Source organism: Phyllopteryx taeniolatus, chromosome 5, assembly GCF_024500385.1.
Source record: "Phyllopteryx taeniolatus isolate TA_2022b chromosome 5, UOR_Ptae_1.2, whole genome shotgun sequence".
Taxonomy (NCBI): Eukaryota; Metazoa; Chordata; class Actinopteri; order Syngnathiformes; family Syngnathidae; genus Phyllopteryx; species Phyllopteryx taeniolatus.
The window spans coordinates 6,376,041-6,399,086 of NC_084506.1; the positions used below are offsets into that span (position 1 = coordinate 6,376,041).

At 44.4% G+C, this 23,046-nt stretch overlaps 2 protein-coding genes across 8 annotated transcripts in view; one reads left to right on the top strand and one right to left on the bottom strand.

The window, feature by feature from the left end:
* Positions 1-32: 32 nt before the first annotated feature.
* LOC133478406 (unique cartilage matrix-associated protein-like) lies at positions 33-2,324 on the bottom strand (the record flags this gene model as incomplete). The annotated part of the gene is made up of 2 exons (XM_061774443.1): positions 33-264; positions 2,228-2,324. Coding segments are annotated over 2 exons (225 nt in total), but the record flags the coding sequence as incomplete, so codon positions are not given.
* Positions 2,325-4,363: 2,039 nt separating this feature from the next.
* LOC133478402 (cyclin-dependent kinase 17-like) overlaps positions 4,364-23,046 on the top strand; it is a 30,087-nt gene continuing 11,404 nt past the window's right edge. The window contains exons 1-4 of one of the 7 annotated variants that reach the window (XM_061774433.1): positions 4,364-4,702; positions 18,899-19,047; positions 21,540-21,707; positions 21,975-22,052. In XM_061774433.1, the coding sequence (XP_061630417.1) occupies positions 18,921-19,047; positions 21,540-21,707; positions 21,975-22,052 (373 nt within the window). In that variant the 5' untranslated portion in view covers positions 4,364-4,702; positions 18,899-18,920. Of the gene's footprint in view, positions 4,703-18,898; positions 19,048-21,539; positions 21,708-21,974; positions 22,053-23,046 lie in introns of those variants that run through there. The other 6 variants (XM_061774434.1, XM_061774435.1, XM_061774436.1 and 3 more) reach the window with 6 other exon arrangements.

Below are 23,046 nucleotides of genomic sequence, written 5' to 3' on the forward strand. Positions count from 1 at the left end.
TTTGGGACACCTTGTACACCTTACTTGTAGGTGATGATGACATGAGACCGAGGACCATTTTTTCTACTTAAGTACAGTCCCCAAGTATTTGTTACTTTGTTACTTCCCATCACTGGTGAGTGGAGTTGTTATTGTGCTAAAGATGAGCTGGTAGACTCAACCCACCATCGTCCACCTCTTCTGCGTAGCTCTCAAACTCGTTCCTCTTCTCCTCGTGGAACTCTCGCCTGCGCTTGTCTGCGGCCACAACTTGCCTTTGCTCGGCTGTAAGCCAACGGAAGTCAGTTAGATTAGAGACACTACAGACAATAAGTATACGAATACAAGTATCGATACTCACCTTTTAACCAATTCATCAACTACATTTTCAAACTGACTTTGTAGACAGGCTATAGATTAGGGGCCATAGGACAGAGCCCTGGGGTACCCCTGTGGATGAACATAGTTCCTCTGATGTGTACCCTTTAACTCGCTAAGTTCTGTTCGGTAAAACAAATCAAGAGCCCAGGTCAAACGATTAAAATGTAGACTATACAGCTTGAGGAGTTTATCAGCTGATACAAACTTAGTTTGATTCCAGCAGTCATTTGGTGATGGTGTCACGGTCAGGCAGGTTTGTCTTATTTAGCACTCTCATTACCCAGACCCAAGGGCTGCAGTCCGGTCGTGACCTTTGAACCACACAGAAGAATCCCCTGCACAGGTCTTGACTCGCGGTGGTTGCAACAAATCCTGACTGGAATTTCTACCCCGGGAATGTAAGTCAACACAACTTGCTCGGGCAGGGGTTCGCAATTGTTTTGGGTCCAGGGACAAATGTTCCCTTGGACCCCTCAGAATCCTAATGCCAGTTAAACATGACAATTGTGCACTCCTAAATGCCTACATATATATATTTTTTCGCTTTTCAACCTAAATATTTATGACCCGTTTAAGAGAGAGGAACTTCACCAAATTCAATTATATTCAATATTTATCTATTTTTCTATATTTATTCAGATTTATGTATATATTTCCCCCAACCAAATGAACGTGAACAACTCTTCCAGAGAAAAAGAATGCATGCAGGGATATCAGATTGATGTTGTATTTCATAATATCAGAGCTTTTGATTGTTCCAAATCTAACTTAAGGAGGACTACGTTTCTTTTATTAGCACCCTTTCCCAAGATTATGTAGGTATGCACTTTTTAAAATAATCATGACCCCATATAAATGAATTATCACCTCATATAATTACATATACACAACAAATTGATGGATAGCTAGTTTTTTAAATCAAAAGCCTTTAAAAACATGTTTTTCCAACTCGTATTAATAACATGTTAAAAGGGGCGATCGGCAAGAAAAAAATGCTTGCAATTTCTAAACGTTATTACAAGTGAAGACAATTTGCAATTTGAATATTTTCGCAAGAAACATGAAGTCGGCGGACATGATTTGCTTTCGAGGGCCACATCAAATGATGTGGCGGGCCGGATCAGGTCCCCGGGCCACCAGTTTGACACCCGTGCCCTCATGGGTTCCAACTGTCACTATTTCCTGTCGTTGTCAGCGATGTCGGGCCACTCGCTCGCTCCGTCTGTCTTCTTCGCCACGTTTCCAATTCAGAAGAAAAACACTTTCCCGTTGTGTTCTCTCACCTGCCCGCCAAACCCGTCTCGCACTTGGCAACGTCAAACCTCCTAGCGGCTGGGAATTTTCACATGGACGAATGTTCACAGTGACGTGCGTGTCCGCGGCGGGGGCGTGCATTTTGGATGTGGCCTTCCAGTAGGGACTTACCCCAATCCATTTATACAAAAATGCAATATAACAGTACGCTGGATGAAGTGGCTGCTTTGCCACCATCTTGTGGCATCTTGGTGCCAAGTAACTATGTTGAAATGAGTAGAGGAGCTTCATTGAGACAACATAGTACTTTGCTGCCACCTGGTGGCATTAGGAGGCAATCTAAAAGTTTGGGGGCGGGGGGGCAGCACAAGATGGCGAAAATATTCTGTGGGGTGGCCAAGTTTTTGTTGAAGCGCCAGAAAACCCCTGGCTACCCTGTAGCTCCGCCCCTGCATGAAGCTCCTCGACTCACTTCAACATAGTTAATGGCGCCAAAGGAATATTTTTATGTTAGACAGTGGTTTGACCTGAGCAAAACAAAACAGCAAATGGGAGGATATGTCCCCCCCCCAAATGTGCAAATAGGTGAATCCGCGAATATGGCGGAACTGACCGTTGAGCTCATCGGGCGACTTGACCGCCCTCCTGCTGCGGCGCCTGAAGAAGTTCGAGGCGTGGACCTCTTTCGTGAAGATCGTCCTCAGTGACCCTGCGGGGCGCCAGCACGGGGAGCGAGATCACAAAAGGCAACAGGAACAAATTCAGTGCTGCCTTGACTTACGAGTGTTTTGGGTTCACAGCCATTTTTGTTGTGTTGCGAGGCAAAATTCGAGTTAAGAGTCAACTTTGGATTCATCGCTGCTCAAGCCGAGTGAAAAGTACATTCGCGCAATGAAGCGGCTGGAACGTTCTCGCTGCTGTAGGCCACATCTCACACCCAGACACTCACACGCAGACTAACCGACCAACTGCTCCCGATGTCGCTCACTAAGGCACGCCCCTTAAAGGCACACATCCATCACAATATGTGCAGTATAATTATTACACTTTAAAACCAGTTTTTGCCCTTTATGTTGTTGTTTTTTTAAAACATATTTCAATTATCTATTTTTCTTCACAGTGCATATATATATATATATACACACACACACACACACACACACACATCATTGAATACAAATGGTGGAGCAATACACGTAGGCAGGCAATATAACAGCACTCGCAGGCATATATTCTTTATCCACTGCAAAAATGGACTTAGAACAGATGAGTAACTTGTGACCGTCTCCATGTAGATATGCACGTCTGTATTATACTGCCCCCAGGTGGCCAAGGTCCACACACCAGAAGGAGCAGCACAATGTCCATTCAATTGAAGCGACTGTGGCAAAAACTGTTTTTATTCTTAACATTCTATTTTTTTTTTTTTACATCATTACTGTATGTTTTTGTAAAATACAATATGATAGAGTGCCATTTTTCTTATTAAAACACATTACAAAAATGTGTTGTTTTTTTGGAGGGAGTATGGAACAGATTGCTGACATTTCAAACCATTTCACACACTGTACTTTTTATTTTTTTAATTTTTTTTTACCTTGAATCAATTAAAGGTGTTTCTTTATTTTTGCACCTCTGCCTTGAAAATGTTATTTAAAAAAAGTAAAAGTATGTCAAAATAAATAATATATAAAAAATATATATATGTGTTATAGTAGCAGTTGTTCCGCAACATCTACGCTGATTTATATTAGCCTGTCTATGGCATTTTGTATCATATGTTTGCATTAAGCAAGTGGTCTTCGATTAGACAAAATTGATGCGGTTTGGTTGAACCGTACAGTATATAGAAATATACAACGTTGAATTGTCTTTGTTTTTTGTTCATCAGGGAGTGACAAATAAACAGCTTGAAGCAAGCACGCGTTACTCCTATTTGGAAAACTGAGTGAGCGAGAGTCTTCTTTTCTTTTTTTTTTTTTTGGATATTACATCCCATTTCTTACTGTCGTAACAGTCGAGGCTAGCCTCGGTCTCGTCCTGGACTCGACTCCCGAAGGTCTTGCGAGGCCTTCCCCGGGACCGGCCGATGACTGATTGAAGCCAGCGCTCATCTGCGAGTCGTCAACGTCGTCGATGTGATGATAAGGAGATGAACTTTGTATAAGAAATACCTTCATTTTTTTGACGCCATGGAGTACATTCAAGTGTGTTTTAATACGTTGAAACCTACTTCTCTTTTTTTTCTTTTAATGTTGAGGTTTTTTTTTTTTTTAAATAATAATATGCGGCTGAGTCTGGAACGTATCGCCCCGTTCCACTCATGAGTTCCATAGGAGAGCGGCTTTTCCCGTCTTGATTGTATCGTGATGTGAGAACCTGTTGGAACTTGGAGATGCAGTCTGACCGGTAAAGTGACATTAAAACACAATTGCAATGAACCTCTATTAATATCAAAAGTCTGAAAGAGAAACAGTTTTGTTTTAAAGAAACACTTTGTACGTTTCTCTCGCTCTCTCTCTTTTACTACTACTAAATCTACTGATAGCTTTGATGAGGGGTTATGTCTAAATAATTGAGTCTGCGTACTCCTGCGTATGTTCATGAGTCGTTGGAGGACTTCCAGGTTTCTATCAACAGGGGGCACTGTGGCGCCAGGTTTGACGTTTTCCCCGCTTCCTGTTTGTTCCTCAGTGGACCTCCGAGTGGCGCTGTCGCCCCCGCACGCCCCAAAAGGAAAAATAAAAAAATAAAAACAACCGAAGAGGACTCGGCTAGGCTCGGCTCGGGCTCGGGCTCCGGCTCCAAGCTGCTAATCGTAATCGTCGGTCGGATCCCCTTCAGCGTGTCCCAACTATCATGGTCCCCGCTCCGGAGGAAAAAACAACACGGCTGGACCACGTCACACAAGCGGTTTTTTAAAAGCCCGAGGACCATGTTACCGGGCGCCATCACTTCTCCAATGTGAAACAGCTCAGCTGAAGAAGAAGACGACGACGACGAACAAGTTGGTGCTTAGTACCCACCACGCGAGGAGGGAAAGACGGCGGCGTCCGGCCCGAGTTCGGGGCAACGCTCATCCTTTCTGGTGAGTGTAAACCACAACAGTCCAGCCACCGTTAGCACCTCGCAACCATGCGGAAAATGTGTTTACTCTTCCACTATTCGTGCTTTTGTCTCTTTTAACCGGTCAATAGCCGCATTCAAAACAACCCGGCTGGCTTCAAGCTGCTTTAACTTCAGCTCCGCTAGAATGGAGTCTCCGAACATTTATTAAACCGAGGTACATCTTTGACATGAGGGGGGAAAAAAAACAACAACTTGCGGCGTCAAACAAAACCCCAAAAATGGAGGAGCACTGTTTTGCTCGTCAATAAACGTCGCTGGCATGGAGCGCTGAAAAACGGGGTGCACTGACACTTCCACTTTTTTATCCGAGAATGAGAGCAAATACTTTGAGTGTACAACCCTCGATAATGCATTAAACCTTGCAATAGTGATGAAAAATGTCTTATTTGAATCAAATGGCGTCCAAAACCACACGCCTTCCTTGTACATGGCATAGGTTTCATTCAAATATGACACATTGTCATTAGTGACGTTTTAAGCAAGCTGTGTTTCTCCCAACAGTCTTGCCACACACATCCCACCTAAATGTAGCCTTTTACACAAGCTATTTCTCTTATATGCTCACCATTCAAAACAGTACATCCAACCACGTTTTGAGTCAATTGAAAACTGAGTTTAATTCTAGTTGACTTCTGAAATCTTTAACTTCCAATTGCATTGTGACATGCTGTGAATTTTGCACATCTCTGTTGGGACATTGTTACATTATTTCCGTACTCAATGTAGCTTCTTCACTCTGCGTTATTTCTAGAACTGCTGTTGATTACTACATGCTTGAGGACTCTCTGCACCATTTGCACAATTGGCATTTTATCGCAATTATCGCACCACTAGTCACTTTATTTTGCTTTAAATTGGGTCATTTGCACAATTGGCATTGTATCAGTGGTACTGTCCGTACTTTGTTTTTTAAAAATGTATCTGATGTCACAGTGGCTGTTTTTCATACTAGTGTGGCTCCAGCTACCGGAGGCAAAGCCCTTTTTGTGTTTTTTGCATACTTGGCCAAAAAAAAAAGCTGATTCTAACTGATGTAGACCACTGCTGTGTGTGAACTACAAAATATAGTGAGCGAAAAGAAATACAAGGCTGCTTCTCGAGAATACCCCGAGTTACCGGTACTTTCCTTGGTGACCGGACTCTGGAAAGTTGCCGCCTGCCTAACGGCCCGCTGCCACAACTTGCAGCTCCGTCACCGCCCGTGCGGAGTTTGTGATCTGTTTTTTTGCGCGTGCATAATTACCAGTTGGCCAACAAAGTGTTGTCGTAAAGTATCTCCACACAGCTGACGTGACTCGTACTCCAGCTGCCTGGAACTTCGATGTCAGGCTGGTAAAGTGGTATGAGTGTGTCAAATCAGAGTACTTTTTCAAGTCTGAGTACAAGTACAGACGTACAGCATCAGCACCCTACTGATATCGGTATTTATGCATCCCTAATTATTTGTAGTAAATAAATTAAATTATGGACACATGTAGTGAAATTGGACCATTTCCCGGCACACCCGATGATTTCTCACGGCGCGCGGCGCTTCGAACTCTAAAAACAGGATGGGATGCCTCTGGATGTCTGACTGTGCTTCTCTTGGCGTGTGTCGTCTTGTTTTACGTTCTAGCCGAACGTTCACTGAGCCACGTTGGGAAGAAGCCTCCTCAGCCAAGTGCCTGGAGCACAATGCAAACTGTAGACACTTGTATTTCGAGACAAAAACATCTCTGGTCAAAGTAAAAGTACTGATTCAACTCTTTTACTTCAACAAACATCAAGTAAACATAAAGAGTACAAAATCTGAACTCTACTTTAGTACGGCAAGGCTGTATTAGCTGCCTCAGCTGTTTTAGACAAGCCTGCGCGAGAGCACAACAACGCTGGCAACAGCTGGCGGATGATTCCCAAGAAAATGTTCATCCTAACTTGTGTGGCCGCACGAGCATTTCCGTCGTTTATTGTCGTCTCTGCTGCTGGCTTAGGAAAACTGTCAACTCGGGACTGACTGTACGGTAGTCATTCACACGGCAAAAACAATGAGTGACATCACAAAGTAACGATGAACAGACACGCAATGTTCGGCAGGATACAAACACAGGGATTTTTACCATCTTGACCCATTTTCTAAATTTAAGATACCCCAAAATGTATCTGCTGTACTCCAGAGGACCAGCACAGTCCACCACACACACACAAGAATAATCGACGAACAATAGCAAGTCTCCTCCCCCCAAACCAGATGTCTGTTGTAGTACAAATTTCAAACATAAATATGACGAAATTACCCCATGCTTTCTTTTTACTCTTAAATATTTTGAGTTGTATCCACTTATATCGATTAAGCCATTTTACCTCACTGGGCACATTTTTTGGACATGTCAAGTTAACAATCGGCCAGAATAAGGATACACCCCTAGATGTATTATCAAATTGCATTTTGCTGCCGAGGCTGCTGCAGCAACACACTGTCACTTCATTATTGTACAGTATATCAGAATAGCAATATATGGTGCCAAGACTTAATGAGATTGAAGACTGCCTCAAGAGAATACTTGGGTTCCTGTAAGTAAAGAAGAATGGAGAGGGGAAAAAAAAAAAAAGATGTCACTATTTTGTCACTTGAAACTATTCAGAGAGAGGCTTTCCGACAACTGGCTCACGCGTAAGTCTAATTACCACTTAGGCTTTACACGATCAGGATTTTTGGGGCCGATCAGCGAGTTTAAAAAAAGCGATAACCGATCACAAGATGGAGCAATGTGTCTATTTAAATGACTTGTTCATTTACTGTATATACTTGCGGACTCGATTGCTCAAAAAATTCCATTTACAATAAATAATGTGTCTTTGTTCACCTATTTATGCCAGTGAGGCATAGTGACAGACAGAACAAATGAATGGTCTTCTATTAGATGGCAGGAAGTACATATAGTAATTAATGTATCCACTTTTTGTGACATTTTTGTTTGTTGGTGCGCCGTGAGATTTTTCAATTGTAAAATATGTGCCTCGGCTCCATAAAGGTTGGAAATCACTCGGCTTTACACGATCAGGATTTTTGGGGCCGATCACCGATCAGCAAGTTTAAAGTTTGGCCACTGACATAAGTTGAGGTCAAATCGGCATTACGTGACTGAAATAATGGGTGATAACTTACTGTCATTCAATGACTTTATTGCAATTCAATTACTTTAATAAATACTGTTAATCACTTGCTTACTGTCCCAGCTACATGGACGGGTGTTGTCCAGAGTTCGAGTCCGTTTGCCTGTCTTTTGCGGAGCCGATCAATGACGTCATTGATGGGGTCGGCGAATTATGACATTAAAGCCGATCTGCCGATCAGCGTGAAATGCTAATTATCGGCCGATACCGATCAGGCTGATCAGATCGGTGTAAAGTCTAGTACCACTGTATTTTAATTTTTGTTCAGGATTATATTAAACCATGCACGGACAGTAATGTCATGCAATAACGTCATAATGCTTATTAGGTGTCCTATCAGATTGTTCGCTACTACTACTACTACTACTCCAAAGTCTGCGGCAATTAACACTGATTCAAATCATGGTAATCATTAGATTGTGCAGGTGTTTTCCCAACTAGAAAGTGTCACTTTCTGTTGGAGCAACAGGTGCGTAGCTTTTGCTCTGCAAGAGGCCACCGAGTTGTTCGAGGGCGTGCGCTGCCTCGACGTGGGTCGTTTCCTGGGTGAGGGCCTTGTGGGACATCGCTGGCCGGGTAACCCGACCTGCTGCGAAACAACTGTGGCAGCGCGGATTCCCACCCACCCACACGGAGTCTCGGCGGAGACCCGATTAGGGTCGCGTATGCCAACCTACGGGAAGGTTTTTCACGGAAGTGTCGCTCAAAAAATTTCAGACAGCCCAAATGAAGAATATACATGACTCAGAAAGCGTTGAGGATAGGCCTTGACTTTGTAGAACGTTAGGATGGCAACCTTGAGTGCACAGAAATAATCCCGACTCCTCACATGCATATTTTGTATTGATATTATGTATAAAGCTTTAATATATATATAAATACTAAACATTATGTGGTCACTACTTGGCAGCGTTTCGTCTACGTTCTTTGGAACGTAACCCCCGTGCCAAACATTGAAAGTTCCTCCTCCAATTTCCGCGCTAGCTGAATAACCCCAACTTTTTTTGTGAGTCGCGTACTGCAAGGTGTGTTTTCCCCTGCCTGTGTCACGTCTGGCCAAGACAGCTGTCTGAAGGTTAATGTGTCAGTGCTCTCCAGGGACCAGCGACTATGTCACAGGCACCGCTCGGGTCTATACATAGCCATGAATACAAACTCTTCCCCTTTTCTTCCCTGGCGGCATTAACCCGACAGCTCCAGCACCGAGCGGCATGCGGCCCCACCTCCCTGTCAGACAAATGCTTGACAAGTTTGTCCGCTTCCACTCCCCGACTCTGGGTTTGGGAGTGTCCGGACGGTGCCCCTCCAGAACCCTCACTCATTCCAGCCCGGCCGGCCGGCCGGCTCAGCTGGCTCGATCGAGCCGTACGCTAATAAGCGCATATCTTGCGTGTCATCTCTATGAGCGTCTGAAACAGCTGAGGGACCAATATCGCCTTTTCCCATCACTCTTTGGGCACTTGCAGCGTGCATGTTTCGCATACTTTTGGATGGTTGTTGTTAAAACGGGGTACAGTGTTCAAATTTGTGAATTTGCCACTTGAGGATTTTAACTTATTGTTGTTTTTTTTTTTAAAAGTCCATCCTTTGTTCTTTGCTGAATGGCTCACACTCATGGCTGAAGTGTGCGTGTTTTTTTTTTTGTTTTGTTTTTTTTCCCCCCCGCTTGTCAAATTTGGAGGTGGTTACCTCAGCGTAATTTCGGGCCACCTCGGCTCTAAAAGCTCTGACATCATGAAGACATTTATTATTTGACCAGCATTGCACCAGTTGGGTTATTTTTGCACAAATGAACATATTTTACACCAACTACGTTTGCGTTATCATGCTGTATAAAAAACGGTGTCACTCCGTAACGTGCGCGCACTCACGGGCGACATCGCAGCGCTACGGCTACGCCAGCGGACTATCTGAAGGGAAGATGCGTTATATAGCAAATGGACAGATCAAGATCAGGATTCGGGCCACCTCTGTCTCTAAACGGTCTGACATCGTGAAAACCTTTATCTGTGACACTGGCGTTATTTTGAACTGCATTCATGATAGCAAGCTACGCTGACTTCGCGCTGCTTTGGAAAACGGTTGGAAATTTCTCCTTTCGACATTGAAGACAAAGAATAACAATTTGAATGGAGTTTTAAACGGGTTTCTTTTGTACCCCAAAACATCTGATTTCTCAGGCAAAAAAAAAAAAAACATCTTAAATGAGCATTACAGAACGGTACCAGCTGATACTTTATGCCCAATATGGCAGCATTTCTCTTAGAGTTTAGCTAATTGCTTTCTGTTTGAAAACGTCGCCTCGGGCTGAATGTTTGGTGAGCTTCTCGACATATAAACATCAGTGCGGGGTTACCATAAAGGCTGCAGAGCTGCGTTTGTGTTCGCTCTTTGATATGGGAACTGCTAAAGTGATAACCACAGCTTGCAGCGTGGCCTCCTAACTAGATATCGGCCTGACTCGTTCCCCTTTAACGGCGATGAAAGGCCGCGAGACCCTACTGAGTTTGCTGGTGGAGCCGCACACAGAAAGTGTGTGTGTGTGTGTGTGTGTGGGGGGGGGGGGGGGGGAGGCGGGGGTTGCTCTAATAGTGCTGCTGGCCCATGGTAATGCTCTGTTCTGCTCTCCAGCCGATTTAACTCGGATCCGATGAGCCTACGCCTGAGTGATTAGCTCCACAGCAAGCACAGCCCCAGTCCGTGACGCCTTACTGTTATTTTCTATTTGCTTATGTCTAGAAAACATGGAAAATTACTTATATTCATTTCTAACTTTGCTTTTGTGTCCAGCATATTCATAAACTGTACCTATGCTCATTGGGACAAAGTGGCAAATTTGAACTCCGATTTGCACAAAGTACATACAAAACAATGCGATGCAATAGTAGCATTTATTTATTCTGGGTTTACACAAGTGAGACAATAGAAAGATAAGAAATGAGTAGTTTTCTACGCTTATACTGTAGGTTACTTTCACGAATCAGCCTCCAAATCTAGTCTCCCATCGTGTTTTCATTATAGGAGCCTTGGTAGCGGCGTTCAAAGTCCAATGTTGCGGACTCCTTATCTAGAGCTCTGGTGAATTGTTGAATCAGGCCCAGTTTTAAGTGAAGTGGAGGAAACAGTAGCTTTCTGGGCTCCAACAATGGCTCCCATTTGACATTGCGCTTCCCCACGCTAAACTCGGTCCGCTGTGGCCAGTCCCGTGCAAAGATAACGAGGAAACTAGGTAAAACTCCCTTGGAGACCCATCAAGAGAGCCACCATTTTAAAGTCTCCCATAGCCTCCCAACAGGACTCTTGATAATTCAAGGCATCTAACAAGATCTAGAGAGTACTTTTTAGTTCGAGTCTTGCTAAATTTGCCACAGACGTAGCAAAATGCGTCTGCCAGACGCTTACAACCTCTTGATGCCATGCGTGACGAATGCCGATAGTAATGACGAGTGACGATCGACTCGTCTGCACTGTGACGGCTAGAAGTAAACTGATCTGTTGCGCGGACTTTATGCTGCCATCTACGTTGCCAGAATGTTCTAGAAGTTGATGGAACGTCTCGGATCATTTCGAAGGGTCTTGAAACTTCTAGAAAACTCTTTACATTTTTCCTTGACCAAATTAGTGCGTAATCTGTCTGGAATGCAAGGGAAAGTAGGTTGCTTTCAAAACATTGCTGCCCAGGTCAGAAAAAAACAAAGTTTAAAGGGACTAATTATTATTTGCTTCTTTTTCTAGATGAAAGCAAATGGGCAATAACATTCACTGACCAAAGACAGAAAAATGTTAAAATTCTGTTACGCAGTGGGAGGGGATTGGAAGACCCTTCTATCGCTGCCAACGCTGTTTGGTAAGCAAGTTTAAGTCTTTGCAAACAAACAGGATTGTGTGGTCACTTTTTACTACGTTATGCAATCTTTGCGAAAGAGATTAGTGCTAAATCATTTGAGATTTTTCGAGGCCTTCTGTGGCTGTGTTTATTAGTAAGTGGGGGTGCAGTCCTCCCTTGCGACTCTCTCACCGTGGTCATTCGTAGATTCAGTGTCGGCCGACCGTCTAACACGGCGTTTACCAACATTTGTCGAGCCAAGGCACATATTTTTCTTTTCTTTTGGGGGCCGGAACAAATTGTCTGTGCAGTTCATTTCAATGGGGAAAATGGACTTTCTAACCACACACAAATGTAAGCTTCCTGAGCAGGGATCTTGTTTTCATTACACACCTGTTCACCAGTAAAGCATCTGTTTGACCAGGTCATGTCCTCGCCGCCGACCGGTCGTGTCGGGTCACAGGACAGGGCTTAGAGAGGAGTGAGCCTGTCGCTCAATCTGTCGTAACCATAGCAGCAGTATTAATCAGCACGCCTGTCCAAGCTCCTTGCCCGGGAGATTTGCGGAGCTGCGGCATATCCCTGGCCTGGCGTCCCGTCGGCCTGTTGGCCAACGCTCAAAAACGCATCACCGCACACCTGCCTGTCAGCCCGACAGGTGATATGCTTAAAAGCGGGGGACCTTTAGGATTGAGTTTGGAAAAGGCAAATATGGCGGAGGCTTTTAGGGCGTCTGACAGTAGTGTGAAGTCATGCAATACAAAAATACTTTCAGGGTTTTTCTTGGCTCCAATTCAGGCAGAGGATGTACCATCCTGGTCATTAGCTCACCTCACTGGCTCTAACAAACACTTTTTCTGGGGCGTATTTTCAGATATTCCATCATTCTTTAACATTTTGTTTTTCCACTCATCGCCATCTCAGTGTTCAAAACAAATCTGAGGTGTAATGCTCATTTAAGATATCCCCCCCCCCCCCCCTGAAAAGTCAGATGCACCTGGTTATAAAAGAAACCATATTTACCTGTTTGACAAACCCCAAACTGGTTTGACACATTTGCAGTCGGAAACAATATTCAATCATCATTCACGGATCTTCTCCTCTTCTTCAACGGTATGAGTGACTTCCTCCAACTGTACGCACGCACTGCAAGTAGAGTTGAAAATGAAACTAAGCTCGTTGGTCATATAATGACAATTTTCGTGATTTCATAAAGTTTACGGCTGAAGGTTGCCCAAAATTAGGCAAAGGATGCAAAAAACCTTTCGGTAGATTTTTTTCAGGTATCTGTTTTTTTCCTCATGACTTATTATTTGAAAACACGTGCATCTACTTTTCAACTCCTTCCTTTAATATAGACTAGTTACCTTTGTCAATCTCTGTGGATGACGATTCGACGTAAAAAGCTGTCAACCGCGGTTGAGATCTCGAATGAGTTCAATTAGGACTGCAGTGATCAAATATATTTAGAATTGAGTATTTTATTGATTATCCCACCTATTACGTATGTGCCTCACATGTACATGAGGCGCAGGTATTATTTTTGTCCGCTTGGGGTCGTCATCCTAGGTCGTTCTGCTTTAGTATCTGTGACTTTGAGTATGTATGGTTAGCAAAGGTGGGGCCTGGCCCGGTGAGTGACGTGGGCGTCAGCAGACGAGAGGGTAGAGTTGGCTGGCTGCAGAGATTTTGCATTTTGCACCAAAAAAAAATCACTTTTTAATTTTATACTTGAGTACACTTCAAAATCTGTACTTTTAATTTTTTTACTTTGATGCTTACCACAGTAATTCTTTACACAAGTCTCTCTACTTTTTACTTTTTCCACCTCCGCCATCTGACTATTGTGTTCCTGCGTTCGGGAAGTTTCACCAAAGTTGACTTGCAGCAAAGTGGGAAGTCGCCGCACTGCGCAGCTCTTGATCTCCTCCTCTCTTCCCCCAGTGTGTGTGGAGTCCTTCTAGGTTCTGCGCACAATGCAGTCTTTATGTAAGGCCCTCACGATGAAGCCAGCTCCTCCACTCACGTCCTTATTGTTTTGGCCAGCATGAGAACAGACTGCTCTTGAAAGGAGCCGCGCTGATCTCACCCGTGAATCATGCACCAGTCAGCCATCACGCTCGCTAGATGCCTCCCTTGTGAGCTAGGTAGATGGTGGTGTTATTGCACCACCAGTAGTGTTGTTTTGAGTTTACCCTAGTGACGGGCCGTGGATATGGTCCTGGGTCTTCAACGGAGACTTGCGGATATGGTCCTGGGTCTTCAACGGAGAGTTTTGCTCTGACCAACCAATCAAAGGACAGAAAAATCATGGGGGGCCAGCAAACTGGCCCTGTGAGGACGACTTTGAAATGCGATTGATTTAAAAAGAAAAAGAAAAAACCCCAACAGCAGTCCCATTGCGAATATAGTTGAAGTTACATGGGCCAGCACTACTGACTGTGGAGGTCCTGGGCAGATTAAATTGACAAAATCCAACATTCACGTACTGTAGGCAGCGCAAATAAAACGAAAAGCTACGAAATGAAGTGAATAGACTGTTAAGAATAAATTAATCCACTTTCCTTGAACACATACTATAATTTAGCTTGTAAATGCAGGTCAGTGCTTTTTGTAGTGTTTAGAGAAGGCCTCGCTGGCCCCTGACTGCCCACCACTGGTTTACACAGTCCCGATGGGGGAGGGGGGGGGTGTCAAAGAGAGGTTTACAACATTTTATATTTTTGGGGGTAACCCTGTGGCCAGGACGGCGGCTGTGGCGGAGCAAAATTGGGACAGTTGCCCCTGCTTGAAAATGACAGTCACAACTTGAAGCATATGGCTAATGTCACGCTACAATCTGTGTTATGCTTCAAGCCCTCCTTGCTTGTTTCCTCTGTATCCGTCTCACTGTATTAGACTTGGCAGAGGAAGTACTGTGCTGGAAATGTATTGTGACCACGGATGGTTAATTAAGGGCATGGGGGTGTAGTACATAAGCTTTCACAAAAAATGCAGTAGTCACGCCAATGCAGTATATATTTTACAATAAAACGGAACTACATTTATAATTCCATATGTACTTGTGGCTAGAAAGCAAATTATGGAGTCTCTGTTGCCGAAATGCACAAGTACAGTAAGTGATTAGGGCGAACCGTCATTGCCAACAGTCTCTTCAACCAGCCCCAATGCCCGTTTCCTCCTCTTCGTGGCCATCCGCTTTTTGTTTGTTGACATATTTTTGTGGTTCAATAATAGTAATAATAATAAAGAAACAGTACATTATATTGTATGCGGAGGCGCAAAACCTGATTACAGGGTCGTAGTTTTTTCTGTTGCGGGAAGCCAGTAGATGTGGAGTGCGCAATCGTTTGGTGTGTGGGTGTGAGTTGCCAACTGTATTTGTTTTTGCTATGGTCCACTTGTAATGCACCACTCATAAAAAATAACGAGAATAAAATTATTTAATGATTTTAAAAAATATATATAAAAAAACTTTTGCACTTTCCATTTTGTGTGCGATAAGATTGTTGACCATTATTCTTGATTTACTGAATGTGTGCAGTGTCGCCATTGGGCATTTCATAATCTGGCTATGAGAGGTTGCACTCGCCGTCTAAATCCCCATTCGCTATTCGGATCGGGTCAACGAATGAATAACCAATCAGAAAAGAAATCCTTACTCCTTATACTATTCCAAAATAAACACTTGTTCATTGTCCAACACGTGACAAATCGAATTTGATTATTTGAAAACTATCTTTAGCTCCCCTGCGTAAGTCCTGGTTGCAGATTTAGTCGCAACAACAGAAAGACAGCGGGCACATTTCCCCTCCACAAAACGCCGTTGCCAAAATGCTTCCTGTTAGTTTAAAATGGCGTAATTAAACCGTGATCCCCCGCCGTGGCCAAGGTCTGTTTTAAGCCGGTCTCTGTGCCGAAAAATGCGTAGTCCACGCTGGCTGCCGACATCTCGTCTCCTACCAGCTAGTTAGCTCGGCCGCTAGTTAGTGGTAGCTCTCGTCAATCATGTGCCACGATGTGTTGAGCGCATCTTCCGTAACTTGATCTAATTCATCTGTCGCGGTCACAGTCTGCCGTGAACATTCGCGCAGCTCCTGCTCAGCGGCTCCATGATTTATGCTATGATAATATGCTACAGCGGCTCAAAATGCCAGCGGAAGTAAACAAAGGACGTGGACGGATGACTTCATTCATTGCAGCTCTTGTCAGAATAAGATTTCGTGATTTCATTTATTTCCAAAATTCTGATTTGAGGTTCTTTTTTTTCCCCCCATTGGAATTCGAGAATTTAATTCAATTTGTGACTATTTTTCCTCGCCCTACACCTACTTATTCTTTGCTGTCATTGTGTTTTAACTCGATCATCGTTTGACCATTTGGTTATTTAATTCTTTTGCCACAACGTAAAGGAGAAGTCGAATGAGAGAGGATGATAATTTGCTCAGAAAACTTGGATTAGTGCTGTTCATTTCGATTCCTCCCCACTTCTGGAACAATGACTATGCCCATGATTTAGGGGCTACAATGCAGAAGTCAAAGGGGGGGGGGGGGGGCAGGCAGGGAGATGGAAAGCCAGTATGCAGCCAGCACCCTGCATTTTCAAAATGGGAAAAAAAAAAAAAAAAAAAAAAAAAAAGGTTGCTATGGTAACAAATCCTGAATCCTCACACACTCAGACCCCTCCGCCCCCGTTGTTTCCCCTGTCGCCACCTCTGGCCCAGTCCCAGTGGCTTTGGGGCTCACTCCTCGGAGCGGCCTACTTAGCAGGGATCAAGCATCGTGTCCAAAGCCCCGCTCTCAATGCAGCAGTAGGAACACAGGACAGAGACGCTGGTGGCCCAGTAGACATCACCCCCCCCCCCGGGGGGAATATTGTTTGTTCTGTAACTCGATAAGCGCCAAACCCACCAAAAGAAATGGTTGACTCTCTTCTTCACCCCAAAGAATGGGTTGGTTTCACCCAAAACACTGGTTTCCGACCAAAAAGTGCAGAAAACTGTGAAAAGAAACATGTCAAGCAGAACAATGACTGACGCTATTCTTTTGTTTTTGTGGCAAACTATAAACAACAAAATCAAGACTGAGAGAGGGTATTTCATGGCAAAATGATAATAATAATAATAAAAAAAAGATAATTATATTATTATCAGCCAAAATCTTTAGTTATGGGCGAACTTTAGATATGCCACTGATAAAAGTGAAATGAAAAATCTGAATCAGAATCATCTTTATTTGCCTAGTATGTTAAAAGGAATTTGTCTCCGGTTGCTGGAGCCGCTCTAGTACGGCCATTTGACAGGAAATGCTATTGACGCATAAAAACACAGTACGGCGAGTCACTTAGTTATGAAAGGTTTCCAGTAACGTGGTATTGCCACATTAATGGCGCAATTAAGGTACTGCAATGTCCTCCCACGTGGGCAAGGAGAGCCACAGTCGCTGCTGCACTTTCAGCCGCTTTTGAACGGCACAAACTGTCAAACACACAATTACAAAAGGAGAACATTCGCAGTGAGCTGCCGTGGGCCACAGCTCACGCTCAGTCACTCACGTGCAACCTAACCCGCCTACCTAACTCCGCTGACTTGGCCACGCACTTTTAAGCCACACATTCACAACACAAATACTGGATGTTACAATTTTATGCAAGTCCACAGTCTCCACTTTGCTGCAGCGGTTTGTTGCTGCTGAACTTAAATCCCCTTTTTGATCAAGTGGCACGTCCGCGCTTGATCATGATCTCATTTGACAGTCTGTCTTCGTCACTGGTGGCCCTTAGCGGTCATCTGTCGCTTTGTTCGCCCTCTTTTCTCACAGCACACGCATGTAGACACAAGCGTGTGGCCCAAATAACACACACACACACACACACACGCACGACAGCTTGAACCGAGCTGTCTGCAAGTAACCTTCAAGAAACAAAGCAACAAGTGAATCACTTTCTTTATTTGTGTGTGTGTGTGTGGCTTTTGAGCTATCCAAAAGTAGAAAAACACGAGAATGTTATTCTGAGGTTACCATAGAAACAGAAGCTGCTGCCGAATCCACTTTCGCTTTCCTGTGGCCAGTGCTGCGGTCTCCACGAGTAGTGGGAATAAAGTCAGCGGTTCTCTGATGGCTGATTTAAATCCTGAATGTTTAGAGTCAGACAGAGTTCAGGTTGTATGCGATACGTCAGTGTGAAGAGCAGCTGTTGTCATCTCAACTTTTACTCATCTGCGATGCATGTCCAGATCTGTTGTCGTGGTGATTTTAGGTTCTCTCCACTGGCTGTTTTTTTTCTGCCAAACGTCTCCACGTCCTCTCTCTTAATTTCAAACTCTTTCCTCGGGTACAATGCGAGCAGTCCACTTCCATATTCCTCCCGGTTTCGGATTTTGCTTTTTCAGCCTGAGCCCGAAACAATCTCTCACTGGCTCGTCATGCTTTCTCAGCAGGAGGAATGCGGCGTAATGCGCCCCAACGAGCAGAGTCATGGCGCCGCTCCGCCCGCGTCATCGTTCCCCAGTCAATCACGGCACCATTCGACGTGCTCTCTAATCCCCGTTTGACTCTTGATGTCGGGTTGTGAAACATGGCTAGATAATGTTTAGTCTTCCTGAACCAGCACCAGTTTACATCACGAAGACTGTGGTTAGACTCGTTTTACTCTTTCCCTATTCATTATCAGTGCCACTGTCAGGATTTTGATAGAGTAGTAGTTGACTAAAAAGTCCCCCCCCAAAAAAATCCTCACTGTAAATACTGATTCAGAGCAAGGAATGAGTGAATGATTCCTAACGCAGCGACTGCGTCGTCTTGTTGCATCTTGGTGCCAAGGAACTATGTTGAAGTAGTGCTTTGCCATCATTTTGTGGCATCTGTAGGCAATCGGAAACCTTTTTGGGGCGCGCCTATTACTCGCTGATTTCAGGATCTCAACGTATACCGAATTGAACCAGAAACTTTGACTACAAAACCATGGATTTTGGGACCCATTGGGACCCACCAACAGCAAAACTGCAAAATGGCCAACTCATTATATGTGGCACTGTACAATGGATCGCCAGTGATTCCAAACACAGCCGTGGGTTTTGTCGGGGAAGTGTCAAGGCCTCTGGTGGACAGATAGCGCGAGGACAACTACATTTGATCTCCTGTGACACACATACTTTGTCTTTTGTCATGCCCCAGGCCCGTTCTTCCTGAGAGCTCCATGGAGAAGATGAAGCGCTTCAAGCGGCGGCTCTCTCAGACGTTACGAGGCAGCCACACCATCGACGAGTCTCTCTCGGAGCTGGCCGAACAGATGACCGTCGAGGAAAATGTCCTGAAGGACGGTGGTGAGTTTCCAAACTGGCCACTCACTGGTATGCGGTGCAGGTGTACACCATTCTCAGGCGAGGCCGGGGTCCTGGTTTTGGAACGTAGTTCCTTCCAAATTTGTGTGTCAGTCAGCGTCTTTCACGTACACTAACACGGTAGTAAAGTCAGCATAATTAGTAAGTGAATAGTTGAATGCAAACACTTCAAGGCCATAAGTAATAATATGGCGTTTTCCTGCTTCCTCCACTTGCGAACCACGGATTCGTTGATCTCGAATTCTCTCGCGGCTGCTCGATTCCCAGGTTCCTCCGCGTAACTGATAGCTTGCACTTTAAACTGTGTTTCGCAAGCGTGTCTCTTCATAGGTGCCATTTTCGGGGGTCCTTAGCCAAACTAATGTTGTTTGCACATACCGGCACTATATACCTACTGGGGTCGTGCCTTTAGCGTCCCCTTTAACGTTCGCATGCTGTGCTCAGTCACGTCCGCCTTTCCTCTATATAAGCAGCGTGTCGGCAGGAAATGCTCCCAGTCAGTCAGGCAGAGCGCTCGTCAAAGTCACACAACAACATTTACAGATTTTGGAACTCGGTGCGCACATAAGGCGCGTGCCGCATTATAAGGCGCCCTGTCCATTTTGTGAGAAAATCTAAGACTTCGCTGGCGCTCCCATAGATGTGAAGTATTGCCTCTTTGTTTGCACGTTTTGCATATTTGGCCCCTACTGTGATTTAAAAAAAAAAAAAAGTAACCAAGTACTTGAAACATTCTGAAAAGAGCCAGCTTTTTCGACCTTCTTTACCGTGACAGACCGATACTCAGTCCGCGTCATTGCAGACGCTGCACCGACCCGCCTTTCGATTTCCCGATCCATTCTTCCCTCACTCGTGAGCAAGACCCTGAGGATCGCATTTCCGACCTGGAGAGGGCACCCCACCCGTCACAGCTTGACGAAGCCACGGCCTCGAAGTAGTCGAAATATTTGCCGATATCGGCAAAATCTGCAGGGAGTGGGACGTTGCCATGGTGTTCGAGGTTTGAAGAAATTTCCAAAGTCTCCATGACATCTCCACAGCAACCTGCAGTCATTCTTCTCTGCCCCCCCCTCCCCTTTTTTGTTTTTGCATCTTTCAGTGCTCCTCCTTTGCCCACACAGCCGAGCTTTCTTCCCCAAAGGGCTCCCGGGCCTTCCATTGGGTCTCTTGGCTTGTCTTTTGTGCCCACTCTCCCCCTTTCTCAAATTCTGTCGCCGGACATTTTAAAATGCTTTTTTGTGTGGCGATTAACATCAGGCCTGTGTGTGAAGAGATGTTTGCAGCCTGTGTGCCAGGGACTCCGCTAGCGAGGAGACAAAATGGAGTAGCCAGAAGAGATGTGATATAAACTGGATAGTTAAGGGAAAGCGCTCTGGTCCTGATGCGATTACACAACAGTTATAACTCGAGCCAGCAGGGACAGCAGGTGCCGAGAGATAAGGCAGCCGTGGCTTTAGGACCTCAATATTACATAAAGGAAAGCCTTATTTTTGTTTCCTTTTTTTTTTTTTTTTTTTTTTTTTATATTTTCAATTCCAGGATGTTTGTTTTAGGAGAGAATGTGGATGTTCGATGTACAAATATGCCATCTCATGTCCCACAAATCTGATCCATTTTATTTGGGGCCATATGTTCCGGACGCAACAGTGAGAGATAAAAAAAAAAAAAAAATCTATGATATATTATAGATGGATATTTGCCAAGCTGCTGCTTATTGTAGAGTGCGTCGCGTTCACCGCTAACGTCTGCGCTCGCAAGGCGAAGCAAAAAAATCGGTCGAACGACAGCTCGCATCTGGAAATACTCAAGGTGAGTGAACGATGAACCGCGATATAGCAGGGGGGTCTCACTGTACGTCAAAAGTGGGTCCGCCCGCCCACGCCGTGATCTGAATCATCCGAAGAACAGCAGGCTGAAGTGTGTGGGCTTAATGAAGTCTGATTTAAGTCTGGCTTGAAAGATTCATGGAAGGGGATGCCAGAGGGTCGATTCGATTGAAGATGACAGTCGTACATTTGTTCGTTAGTGGCGGCGTAGCTTTTAAATGAAACCGATGTGACATATAAGAGAGTTTTCCATCGGAGCGCTTCCAAGGTAATGGTAGGATTGACAGAATTCATTATCTCACAAAAGTAACTGCAACCATTACATTTTTGTAAATATTGCAATCATTCTTTTTCATGGGACAAAAATCCAGTCCACTTGAAGCCATTGCTGTCCATTAATGAAGTCTTGAAGGAAAATGGCCTTGTTCTCATCAGCTTATCCCTGTACTGCTGCTGTTACTTAACGTATCCCTCATTATCTTCGCTACTGCTCATCAGACTGTGAAGATGAAGAAAACGGTTGCTTAGTATTCATGGCAAAACATGAAGTTGCTGAAATGCAGCTGATTATTGCATCCGAGGAGGAGGCGGTTTGCATTCAAAAGCCAATATTAAAGTGCTTTCGTTTTCCCTTTTGTTTTGCTCCAGCAGAACCCATCGTGAAGAACGGCCGCCCTCCGTCGGCCCACAGCGTCCACTCCTTCCTGCACCAGTACGCGGGCTCCTTTAAGAAGCCACCGCTGCGACGGCCTCAGAGCGTCATCGGCGGAGGCCTGGGCTCGCTCGTGGTGATGCCTCGCAACGGCAGTCGCCTCGGTGAGAGTGCTACATCGGCAAAACGTCTTTTTTTTTTTTGTAGAAACGCATTTTCATAGTGCCTTGCAAAATAATAACCAACTCCGATTGTATACAAGAAATGTTCCAGACCGGCCCCCAATCGGGGAAAATACCAGAGACCATATTGTTATATATATTTGTAGTTCTACCTCTCCCACATGCCTCAAACACATTTTAAACTCATTCAATTCGTTTAAACTTTTTAAAGTATACCTGAGCGCCTGTTTTCACTTACTCACTGTCAAGAAATGAGAGAGCGTATCGTACAACATCACGTTGAGGAAACGAACAGGAGACTCGCTCGCTCAGTTCTCCAAAGAAGAGGTAAAGTGTGCTTGCTTTAAGTCGTGTGTTTACTGTGAAAACTCACACATAAAACAAAAGCGGATTAAACCTTGTATAGCTAGTCGGGCTGCAGTCTTCGAGTATCCGACTGAAAATTCTATCAAATAATTGAGTATTCGGATAAGAAATATTTTTGCTTGGTTTTAGGAGCAGTTATGAATGCAACAGAAAGTAAGCCATTTTGCACGACAATGAACGACCAATTGGTTTCCTTTTTTATATAGTCAACAGTTTTTATTTTTTGTGCCTAGCGCCAAACTGTATGTTCTTGTGTGGAAGAATTTTCAGTGGGCCAATTTCCAACCCAAATCTAAATAAATGTCAGTGTAAACTTAGAATTTTTTTTCTCAAAAAGATAGCAAGGTTTTAATTAAACAAGGCATTAACAGTCTACGTAACGTCACTTCAGCAGCTAGCATTTTAGCATGCGACGTCGTCATACATTAGCTTCATGGCTGTGCGTTTATGAGCTTAGGCCAGCTGACGAGAAATAAGACAAATATTCTTTATAATACGAGAAGTTTTGGTGTTCAAACTAAAATGAAGTCACCTCCAGAGGAAACAAATACTTCCTTCATTTGACTTCACCCAAACCTTCCTCTGTTTGCGCACACGACTTTTGTTCACTCTTAAAAGTTTTTCACCCACATGACTCGAAATGTAGCTACTTCAAGATCAGATGGTCGTACTCTGGCCTGACGTCACACGGCCTGAGAAACACTTTCGCCATTGAATTTTTTCTCGCGCATTTTTCGTCTCTATTTGTCGTCACCATGTTCTGGGCCAGTCGACCGAATAGCTCTGCTTCTGCCTCCGACTTCCTAGGTGACGCATGCGCTTTGTGCCACATTAACGCTTGTGCGTCCCTCGAGCTTCACAATGAAATAAATGGTTCCCCGAGGCCGAGAAAATTCCTCAAGGTGCTCCAGATATCCGAGTACTCGATGCACCCATAAAACCTAAACACCGAAAC